Here is a 12,550-nt window from a genome sequence, read left to right as displayed (position 1 = left end):
TGGAGAGGAGAGTTATTTATGTGAATATTTGCAGAGGATTACACTATTGTGCTGGTTTGCACAATTGTACTAATATTATTATGTGAAATTTTGCAAGTTAAATACATTCTTTCGCGTAACAGCAACAGGTTTAGTAATAAGACAAATGAAATTTTACGATAAGTTTTACAATTCATAGGGTTCCCTCAGGCGATCAATAATATTGCCCATGTTTCGAACTTCTCAAGGAAAATGTAATTTTTCAATAAATATGGACAATACATATTGATTCTTTTAGTTGAGAAGTTTGAAATATTAAGGGCAACTATAAGTTGTTTGATTAATCTATCCGACGTAAAATTGTGAAAGTTCGGAAGAAATGAAATTAGTCTAACTTTCGAGCATAAAATGTGAAAACTTTGATATTATCCTAATATTAGATCAGGTATCTAATTCATGCGTTATTAAGTTTGTAACAATTCTAAAGTTATTCGTACTAGAAACAGAACTTACATCAACGTTCCAAGTTCTATATAAGAATCAAACAAAGTATAACAAAAATCGTACTCACTTGTAGTCACCAGCAAGGTTCACGCAAGTCAGCGAATTTTTGCACGGAGACTCTTTCAGAGCACATTCGTCCACGTCGAACTGACAAAGGATACCTTGCCAGGCTGTTGGACAGTTGCACACAAATTCGTTCTTTCCATCGACGCAGGTGCCTCCATTTTGACAAGGTTGAGACGCACATTCGTCGATATCTGTGCCGCAGTAAGGCCCGGAGAATCCAGGAGCACATTCACAGTGAGCGCTCTCCCCGAGTTCTCTGCAGGTCGCTCCGTTGGCACAAGGATTGGAGGCGCAGGGATTGTCGACTTTTTCACAGGTTGGTCCTGAGAATCCTTCGGGACAGGTGCACTTGTACTGATCCGGCGCCGTATTTTCACACGTCCCACCGTTTTGACAGGGTTCGTGCGTGCCGCAATAATTGAGATCCTGGTCGCAGAGGATACCACCCCAGTTCGTGTCGCAGATACACTGCCAGCTGGAACCGTTGCAGTATCCGTGCTTGCAACCTGGATACGGGGTGCACTGGTCGCAGAGTTCACCACGCCATCCGTGTCGGCATTTACACTCGCCGCTCACGTTGCAGTGGCCGTGCACGGGGTGGCAACCCTCTTTGCAGACGGCTGAAAAATAGTTTGAGCGATGGTTAGTTCGATATATTATTTAGTTTCCTTCGTATTACTATCATAGTACGAATGTTTATGGAAATTTGTATTTTTGCGAATATGACTAACAGAATAGAAATCTAGATAAATATTTGTCTCTCCTCTGAATATTATAACGAGTGTTTTATTTTGGACGTGCATTTTTGCATCCTTGCATTCCTTATAGATGCATAAAAATTCATATGTTTAATTATCATAGCGGGTGGTGTACATAGTGGTTTCTGTAGCTTAGTCGCTTCTAGTATGTAGATACCATCGGAGATCAAAAATGGTTTCATTAAACATCGCCTGTTTCATTAAACAAGCCTGCTGATACAGCGAATAGTTGACTGTTTAAATATTTTGACCATCTTTGTGCCAATATAATCACCATAGTTATGTTTCATTATTCCTAAGAAGATTTCGCAATGTTTCACATATCACACATAATGGCACCATAACTATACCAATTCTAATCTACCTCTACTTGTGTGCTGTTTAAAAATCCAACATTCCAGCTTCCCCAATTCCTTTATCAAGCCACTTATAATGAAAAACCATGTATCTCCTTATTACAATCCACGAACATAGTATCGCGAAGCTATTTTATTTCCATCCATCAGTTTCCCCGGTTCTTTCGAGCGTCGCATACCGGGATTTCAATAACGTAGAAAAAGAAGAGCCACCGGCAGCCATAGTTCAAGGGACTTTCCAAAGGAATAATCTCGTCGTGATGAACAATAACCGGTGCTCCATAACGCGGTACAAAAGGTGTCCGTGAATGAAAGTTAAAACACAAATGATTAATCCGCCCACGGTCACGAAGGCATAAGTGTCGGATTATTTTCCGCGGTCGCGTTCATCCGCCGGATTATACGATCACCGACGTTTCATATATCTCCTCTGGGAAGCATCGGTGTGTCCTTCTATCTGATGAAAAGATGGAAGGAGAGAAAAGAGACGAAAGAGTGGAGGAAGAGGACGGATGGCGGCATATAACAGGTACGAATTCTCCGTTTTACAGGTGGTAAGAATGACGAAATCCAATTTCATCCACGGTCGAACAGACGTACACCGTATCCGTGGAAACGACAGTTCCGTCGTTCGGACGCTGACGGTGAAACGGAGACGGGAGAAAATGAAACGTGACAGAGATCCGTGGCCGGAGCCGGAGCAACTCAATTAGCCGGGGGGACAGAAAGACGGATGAGAAGTGACAGAGAGAAGGATTATCCTTCTGACCGTGAAACGAAAACTCACGCCGTGGCGACACACGCGTGTGCACACACGTATCCGCACGACTTTTAGCCGACTCTTGCTGACTCTTTACCGTTAACCGTGGCCCCTCGAACCGGAGGAGGAATCGCATGTTACACCGACTCTCCACTACGCTATATTTATTCTATGAAGAAATAGCTGAATGATAATCGCTTCGATGTCGTTTCGATGAATTTGATTCGGCTTCACCAACGATTTTCGAACGGGATGACGAATAGCTATAGAGTAGGCAGATAGAATTTAACATATGGAATCCTATATAAATAGTAATTCCAATCACTATTGTTATTAATAGAGATTACTAATAGAGATAATTATTTTATCCGAAGAATTGATAGAGCCGTGAGAGTAGATATCTCAAATTAATTATCATCTATAATAACATACATTGACGATGATATTTCAGAATTTATTTATTTTTCACGCAGCAATTGCTACTTAAACGCTTCGTACGCGATTGGCAAACCCTCTGTCAACCGGTGTCTGCTTAAATCTAGGACATCTTACGCTTACACGCGGCTAACAGCTATTTTTCAACCTTAACCACAGGGTACACCAATCACGACGTGCAGCTGCATATTTTAACCTGTTCAAGATAGGTATACGTGTGCATACATTCGCACGTACGGCAGAACGTATATAAACGAAGGACTCACACTGGCTCGCAGAATCTTTAATGATTAATGGCCGAGCTTTCTCGTTCTCGCGCGGACAACGAACGTTTACGTATATTTATGCGACTGCAGCGTGACGTTCGTGGCCCGTCGGATCCACGTAATGATCCATCCGGCCGTTTTCTTGCATCCACTGAGCGCCGATCGATTCCGTGCTATCCGGCTTCCAATTGTTGCGTGGAAGATGGGAACGCGAAGATTTCCCTCGCGGGCAACTCGCGCCTGGGCAATTACGGCGCAGAGATCAAGGGAAGAAGCGAGTGTGCTCGATCTACGGTGGTTAGATGAACTCACCGTGGAGCCCTCTTTTTCTTCATCAACGACGCAACAGGTGCGCGAGGGTTGAAAGAGAAAGAGGATCGCGCTCTCGTGACCGACGATTCGCGCTTCGTTTAGGCAAGTCGATTACTGGGGATATGCCTGGGAGTTCGATCGACTGCAACACGGTATAGTGCGCTAATTGCGCTCGTCTGCCCGTGAAATCGAGCAAATCGAGTAAATCTACCGTGATGAATGCGCCACGACTTCGTCTAGTTTGTCTCGGTTCGAATATTTTTCGTGGATCAGTTTTATGGAAGAATACACGGCTAGTTAAGGTAACTTTGATTAGCGGAAGTTTTCTAACGATTGTGATGATTCTTTATACTTCAGTTAGTAGTAATAGCTTAGTAGAGATTCTACATGTATGTAAATTCCTAAATTTTTTGTTTAGAGATTTAGACGATATTTGATCATTACGAGTAATGCAAAGATTTAGTCTTATGAGTTTAGATGAGTTTTTTTATAAGAAGGAAGTTGCATAATTTGTATAAATGACGAAAAAACAGTGGTAAAACACGTTCACTAGCAGTCACAGAATGCGGGACCGACGTGCGAGATGAATCAGTGTCACATATCGCACCTTAACTTCAAAACTGACACGATCCAAAGGTATTAGTTCTTCAACAACTGCAAACATATTTATCATTCTCAATTTGTACAAAACCTTCTTTTTTCTGAAGTTTTTTGAATTGTGTTTCTCTTTTGTCGTATCAAGTTGTAACGATCTCGTGACAATTAAATAAAATCTAACAAAGATGCTTGTGTATAATATATCGTACAAAAAGTAACAAACTACACGTGCTTTACTGTTGCAACAACGCGTATCATATTGCGTAAAATGCTTAAAATTTGCGCACGGTCTGTAATGATCGGATTTCTTGGATGAAGAGCGGCAGGAAACATGTTAATTGAACGCGAGTCGTGAAATTTTGACGAATTTGGCAAGTTGGTCGTGCGAAAAGCAATTAACAGAGCTTTCACCGTGGCTATCTCGTCGAACTACACCGTTTCGCATGTAGGATCCTCGACATTAACAACGCTTCGCGTACAGTACCGTTCTCTCGTTGTTCAGGCTCTATAAATCTACCCGGGAACGTCTACAGTTACACGTCTGTGGAATTTTTTGCTAATCCGCCGGCAGTAGGCGAATTAACCCGCGCAATTCATCTTCGTACACCGTGGTTTCTTTATTTTCGTATTCCTCCGATCTGGTGAACGGAACAGATGCGCGAAGAATCGGATTACAGGTGAAGGTTCACGACTTTCACGCAACCGCTTCAACCGTTTTACCTTTGCCACCAACGACCGATAATCTCTCCATAAAATGACCAACATTTAGTTTATCTTGCGCTATTAGTCGCGATACTGTACAATTCATCATCCGTCAAATAACACAAAGACTGTGCATAAAAGCGCACTCTCATATGTACATCTCACCCACCAACTACTTTTACTATAAATTTACATATCGGTTAATTTTCCTATAAATTAAACTTTCTACGCGGAACATCCTCTGTTTCAACTAAACTTTCCAATTCCTAACGACGGAGTAGATGACGTAATAAATAATATCGATACTCTTCGACTTGATTAAACTTTGTGTCTCAAAGCAATTAACGAAGTCAAGAGTTCGTGATTAACGCAGCATTTAATTTCACGGCGATTCTGCGTTATATTAAACGCGGTCTTCCTTGCAACGCTTCCTTTTAACGCTTCTGATCCTCGTAAAAGAGCAGTATGGAAGGATTTTATGATCGTGGTGAAAAGGGGTCAAATGCAAACGAACGTTCGCGCTACGAGCCTAGAAATACGCTGTACTCTCGACAAGGAACGGTGTGTTGCATGATGCGGTCGGTGCATAGAGCTCGTGTGAAGACGATGCACGAGTGAAATTCTCGTATTGACCTTTCACAGCGCGACAAAAATGCCGGAGCCAGTTCTCTACCTCTCCATCTCTCTCTTTCCTCTCATCTCTCGTAAACGACCGACCGGCTCGTCGTCTCACGAGTACACGATTTCCACCGATAGTCCCTAATTGGGATCGTTTGTCCTTTCCTTTTTCCCTTGCGTTCGACGAAAGTGGAACGTGTCTAATTGTGATACCGATAATATGATCCTCCTGCATCGTTAAACCGTCGCCGCAATAATTCCGTGTCAAGGGGATGCGACCCGGTTCATTCCACCGCAGAGATAACGGAATTTCTCTTTTTATAGACTGCTATTATTTTTGATAGACTCGATATAGATTACTGTTACTTTTATTACATATCTATCGTGAACTTGTTTACGAATTTAGCAATTTGCTTCATGGAATATTTGTCTTTCTTTATAGATTATTTTTCATTTTCATAAACTCGCTGTAGATTATTATTATTTTTATCGTGGACCATTGCGTGGAACTTTTTAAATGAATTTCACGATCAGTACTTAAAATATTTATGTTTCTTATGGAACCGGAGTCTAGGTGACTCCTTTGATCTTCTTTCTTAACGATTTTAATGAACGTTTTCTGTTTTTAGAAGCCTGTAGCTACAGAAGTACGTTTGTAAATAAAACTAGTTGAAAAAATTGTATCACAGCTATAAAAAAATGTGTTCGATTGCGTGAGTGGTTTGCCTCGCACTGTAAGGTTTTAAGGAGGCCGAGAAAATCGAAGTGTCTCTTCACAAATTATTGTAATTACATTTTTTATAAATTCGAGTTCTATCGCTTTCGATACGTCGTAAAATTCTGTCTGCTCGCAAAGCCCAGCATACGCGTTCTTACATCAATTCTTATGTTAACTTGGAAATTTCTGTCATGGCTATGGAAAGTCGTGTTTAATCATGTGAATCTTTTACTGCGCACTTTGAGGCTAACGAAGTCGAATGATCATAATTTCATCGATAAAAGGAGCATTAAAACAGACGTTAAGCAAACGAGAAGATCTTAAAGTTCACAGTGTCAAGGGAAACCGGCTGCGTCTCCGAGGCAGCCACTGTTTTCTGTTAAAGTTGAACGAGCAATTTAAGAGATTCTTTGAATTCGACGAGTGTCTTGTCACAGTTCCTATTGCCCTCGAGCACCGCAAGTCCGAACAGTTCGGTTTCACACGATATCACAGCGGTTGCTAATTACTATACCGCAGAAAAGTCTAATAGTGCTTCGTCCTACTTTCTCTGGCTCGTTTTCAACTGTTCCAGCACATTTAAGCCTTTCGAAAAATCCTGCGAGCCTTTTGTTATCTACGTTGGATAGGTAGTCGGTCTTAATGGATATATAATTAACGAACGATTATACTTGGCATTTGCATATGAAACGAAAGATAAAAAATGGAAGATATATGACGATTCTCGAACGACGCTTAGATAAACATCGTTAATAATATATTCATGCAACAAAGAATAAATAGACTTATTAAAATTCTTTATCGAAGGACAATTGGAAATTAAAAAAGGCTTTTATAAACAGTTACTATTAGAGTTACTCTCATTTTTTACATTCTGAATACATAAAAATACTATTTTCCTGTGATCTAACTCTCAATTATCGGTATTTTTTTCACCATTATGAAGATCACAGCTGTTCGCTGTTTCACACGTTTTTCTAAGAACTTAAAACTCGCAATATTGTCGTAAACAGATCGATTCGTATTAGAACAATTATACAATAACAAAATATAGAAATAATATACAAAAGACTTAAAATAACGCGAGCAAAGTAAAATGAGATAAAATATAAATTAAAAAATATAATCTCTAATTATAAATCATATATTTTTACGAAGAATTAAATAGTTTTTACATTTTTAACTTTACGAATATGAAACACGTATTTCTAATTATTAAGCGACACACAACAAATCAATTTCTAATCACAAATCACGTATTTTTACAGAGAACGAATAAAGATTAAATAGTCTGAACGTTTTTAATTTTACGAATATGAAACACACTTTTTTAAGTATCAAGTGACACACAAAGTTCAATTTTTATCATTTCGTTCTCCTATGATACGAAATATGAATCCCTTTCAGCGACCATTAGGAGACCATACTTTCTCGAACAATGCTACGGGATTCGAGAATGATTTAAGCGTTTACATAGCTGGTGCCTTTCGAAAACGATGTTCTTGAAGGGGGGATAAAACGTACCACGAGTCGGATAAACAGCACACACGGGGAGGCGGAAGTAACGATTAAGCAGTAAAGAAAGAGCTGGCGTATTAGCCCGGGCAGCATTGTGCTAGGGGATCTGGCGTGATGCTGCTCGCTACCTTTATACGATCGTACGACATGCGTCTAACGTCCGCCCATTAAGGCACGCTTCGAGATAATTCGTGTGTTTCGCTGTGCCGCGTGTTTGCATCTTTGCCTATCAGACACTCGCGAGACTCGCGCTTTCCGTCTCGATAAAAGCTCCACGTGGAACGAGCTTCTTGTATCTAACAGCTCGATGCTTATCTTTTTAGTCATTGAACCCTAGCGAAAATCTTTCCACATTTTCCAAACTTTTATTCAATCTCTTATCAGTTTTGAATCTTTCCTTTTTCTCCAAGTTCGAAAAGGAGATAATTTCTCTATCGTCGAAAGTAGAAAATATAGAGTGGTAAGATTGATTCATATCCGCGTCAAATCTACTTTTCGAAACTTTTTTCATCTTTCTGCTAGAATACTCGATTAGAATAATCTTAACTCTGGAAATCAAACGATTATCCCTGGTGAAATTATAGTTACAAGATAGGTCTTATTTCTGGATGATTTACGTAGCATATCTTTGCCATATATTTTGCAATAATTCCAAAGTTACAACAACAATGAAATATCTAGTAGAGAGCTTTTTGTTATAATGTAATATCGATACTCTTGATTAGTGGATAATATGAACATTTAAATTCTATTAGCAACTCCACCTTAGCAAAAATCCTATTAATAAATAATTTACAAATGACTATTCATTACTTGTAATAGACTTATAAGTACGCCACTTCGATAAATGAACGCTAAATAAGGAAAAATAAATTATTCTGAAAACGATCGAAAACAGATTGGAGCGCGCTGTAATTAAGCGGTCTTTTCCATTACCGTTAAAACAATGTACCTTCGTAACCTCAGTCATTAAATTACCGAACGATTTTCAAACCAGACAAAGGAGGAGAACGTGTTGATCGTAGTCGAGCGGAACGACACACGATCGAGGGGACGGAGGAAAGACGAAAAAGTAGATTACTATTTTAAAAAATCAGAGCCATAGCAAAAAGCTGGCATGAAACGACGGAGCAACACGCTTTTGTCGTCGCTAAGACCTCGTTACGTATGCAACGAAGCGTCGCGCAAGGTCTTTGCCAGGATATTGGCGGCTAAACGATTCCACCAGCCTTTTTTTGTTCGCCACGTCTGGCTGAGGGAATAATTAATCGATCCTCGAAGCGTGAAACCTCGCGTCTCGAGTAGTCGCGCGACTCGCGCTCTGCTCCGCTCGCTTTTCTCACGGACGGCTGCCGCTACAATCAAAAAAACCGCGTTTATATTAGGCATTTAATGATTCGAGAACCAATTAAATTATTTTCCATTTGTTCGAAATTGTAAAGGAAATTTTAATCGAGTATTTTACAAGTAATTTTTAATTCTCTCCCTCTAACGGTATAATAAAATTAGGAAGAATTTAAAATAAGCAATTTAGGAATTAATTATTTCTTCGTCGACAAAATTTCTTCCATTTTTAGTAACAGAAATTAGGTACATAGGTCGAATTTTTTAGGAGACATGAATATTATAATTAGGGAAATATACTGGGGATGTGTAATATTGGAAAATATGCGTCCAAAGTAAAATATTCGTTATGAAATTTATAATTTTTTATATGTATTTTAAAATTGTTTAGGTGCGTTCATAAAAATATCATTTTACATGAAAATCCAATTTAATGGCAACATTAAAGATGTGAAATTTCCGATATATTATATTTGCTTGAGTCTCTCTTAGGTTAACCGTGAAACGGTTAAGGTCGATCAACTTGGTCGGCTAATCAAAACTTCTCTAAAGCAAATACAGTTAAAGCGAATCACCATAAATCGATAAATTCGAATTCTGAGCGAAGAAATATACATAAATTCTTCTTTTCCTTGGCTTTTCACGATGAAAACGTGCGTTCGATTAGCAAAGACGATGGGATAAAATAGTGGCGGCTTTAGATTCTAATTCACGATAATAATTATTCCTAACGGGTAAGATGGTATATACGTAAGAACGATTCTTTAAGTCGAATAAAACCGTTTAATCGGAGATACCGATGCGACTCGAAGCTAAGTAACTTTTCCGTGCTTCCTCGAGGTACATTTGATTAATTAGACACGTAGCTTCGCCGCCTCTTTGCAATAAATATAACTGAGAAACTGACCGTTTCTGTGTACGGTGTATTCGGAACCGAAAAACAATTACGCTTCTCTCTGGCTATAAATGCCTATCCAGCAATCCATGGAACCGATCGTATGTATGTTTCCCAGCGCGCTTGTCAAGCCGTGTCAAACTGCGAAGGGGAAAGCGAAAATCTTCCGCACATTCGCTCTCTGCATAAAATAATCGTATATGGATATTTATGTACGTGCATCTTGAAATGTCTACTCTAAAACAGCTACGAACGCTAATGTCGAAGTGAATTAATACCGGTCTCACTTTTTTAAATTTTGCGTTACGGGCATTTGAAATTAGGAAGAAGAAGCTAATATTAGCAGAGTATTCAGAATTAAATTTCTAAGAATATAAATTGTGAATTCTTCGTCCTAAATACAAAGCGGATATACTAGTTCCAGGTGTTCAAAATTTCCATAGTGGTCATTCAAAATGTGATAACAAAGGGCTGATAGTATAGATATTGATAATAATAATACTCCTAGTTGCAAAGGATATGATATTAGCTTACTTTTCTCAAATTTCGATATTTCGATCTTTCGAAATTTGGAAAAGAAGGAACTAAGCAATTGTTAGAAATGGATATTGCAATGTTCAACGGACATGACAATTGTCTCAACGTTAAGTTTGAGATACTTTCTTTTAGAAGCAACGATAAGCTTTTTTTTTTAATGCAATCAGACTCGCGATGTTAATACGTTGAAATGAAATGTGAGAATTGACTCACCTATTTCACAATCGGCGCCTTTCCAACCCTGTATGCAGGCCTTATCGCCGTTCTCGTCGCAGGTGTAATGGCCGAATATGTCGTTCCTCGGCCTGCAGAACTTCGTGCAGGTCGCGTTGTAATAATGGTCCGCGCACTGGACCCGAACGCGATAAGCTAGATGAGCGTTTCTTCCTTCATGATTGAGAGTGTGCCACGTGGGTCCTGGCAGGACAATGCCGCTGAAACTCGCTTCCTCGATCACGCCTGTGCTCGCCTCGTCTCTCGCTTGCAGGATCAGCGTGAATTGCCTCTGCGAGTCAAGAAAAAAATTCGATAACGAGGCTGGGAATCTTCTAACTAAGGATTTTAGGAATTCTGGGAAATTTCCCAGAGCTCTTGGAAATTAGCAATTATAAGTTAAAAGTAAGTATTTATATTTCCCGTTTTACTTTGTTCTGCTATACTTTATTATTTTATTATACGAATAAATAATTCTCAAAAAAAAATAAATTGTAGATTAAAATTAATTCTCCTTTCATATCTTTTAGTTTATTTTATATCTGGTTTTTACTTTCTTTTACGTTATAGCCTTGTACCTTATATTATTCATATTTTACACTGCATTTTACGTTATGTTACTTTATACGTATTTCGTAACCAGTATATGCTGAATAGTCGTGTTCCGGCAAACGCGAATCGAATACGGAAAGATGACGTCACGCTTGTCTAGGGCTGCTTCGAAAGAGGAAGAGAGGTGGTTTGATGAAGCCAGCAATTAACCCTTGGTCAGCTTGAATAATTCCTTAGCCAGTGTGGCCTCTAAGTGGAACCTTCCGAGATGCACTTTTGCAAATTTAACACAGGGCTTCCTGACCCTCGGTAACCTCCCGTATTACGCCACAATAGGATTATCAATTTTTTACTTCCGTTTCCCACCTCCAGATACTTTATAAATTTAATTCCGCTATTTTCATCGTATCTTCGGGCACACGATCATCGATCACGGATAAATCATTCCTAAATCACCCAGTTTACGATTCATATGTGTCCGATCAATCTACACATATATACATACGTTCATACGTTCCATCAATATCTTTTGATTGGCGTCGAACCGAACTCGAATGTTGAACGTCTACGAAAGATTAAACGCAACATTCAATCATCCCTCCACCATACCGAGACACCTTGAGAGCTCATCGATAATCTAGTAAAAAAGTAGCCGAGCTACCCGAGGAGGAGGACGCGACGTCCGACCACCGGGGATGCAACACAACCAGCAGGGATTAAAACAAATGTTCCATCAAAAGGTGGCCACCGTGTCTCCGATAATTACCGATCGTCGTTGTAATCAGAGCACCGGCGTATTTTTCACCCGTGACACCTGTGTTCAATGTATCGCCACAAATCAGAATAATTACAGCCACAGAGAGAGTTTGCGTGCGTTCGTTGGTCTACCGATTCTTTGACCAACGTTGCCTTTTCTCCAACGGCCGTACCTGATTGGTACCACCAATCAAGGCCCGTGAGTGACGGTCGGCTAATGCAATAAATAAATTCCAATCGCGCTGTCGCGGAAGACAGCGGCTATCTGTTCGTCCGGAGGCTGCTGAAGCGGAGACAGAAACGGCAGCAGCAGCAGCAACAAACGCGACCAGCAACGGATCCCAAAGGGGTGTCCAGGGGTCTGGGTTGTACGATAGAAAGCTGGAAGTGTTCCCGATGGAACCGGTCTCGTGGAGGAGAAAACAAAAAATAAATAAAAAAGGATCAGCGCATCGACGATCTCGCGTGTGCTCGCTCGTGTGTGCGCGCGGTTTAATGAACTCGGTTGGATCTTCGCTGGTAGACAATGAGAGAAGGGACGAGTCCAAGCACTGTAGCTCTTCGTTCGACTTTTTAATTAGAACCGCAGGTGTTTCGCGTGATCACTCAGACCACGGGGGTGGCTGAGTCGATGGAACCGGTGGAAAGTGAAAAATAAGCTGCG

At 40.0% G+C, this 12,550-nt stretch overlaps 1 protein-coding gene across 2 annotated transcripts in view; it reads right to left on the bottom strand.

Annotated features, from left to right (window-relative positions):
* LOC126922337 (protein jagged-1) overlaps positions 1–12,550 on the bottom strand; it is a 56,937-nt gene that overhangs the window by 4,941 nt on the left and 39,446 nt on the right. For both annotated transcript variants that reach the window (XM_050734817.1, XM_050734818.1), the window contains exons 3-4: positions 10,579–10,870; positions 551–1,169 (exon numbers count right to left, since the gene is read on the bottom strand). In XM_050734817.1, coding sequence (XP_050590774.1) covers positions 551–1,169; positions 10,579–10,870 — 911 coding nt within the window. The remainder of the gene's footprint in view (positions 1–550; positions 1,170–10,578; positions 10,871–12,550) is intronic.

Source organism: Bombus affinis, chromosome 11, assembly GCF_024516045.1.
Source record: "Bombus affinis isolate iyBomAffi1 chromosome 11, iyBomAffi1.2, whole genome shotgun sequence".
Classification (NCBI taxonomy): Eukaryota; Metazoa; Arthropoda; class Insecta; order Hymenoptera; family Apidae; genus Bombus; species Bombus affinis.
The sequence above is the reverse complement of the archived record's forward strand: the minus strand, read 5'-3'. Positions and strand labels throughout refer to the sequence as shown.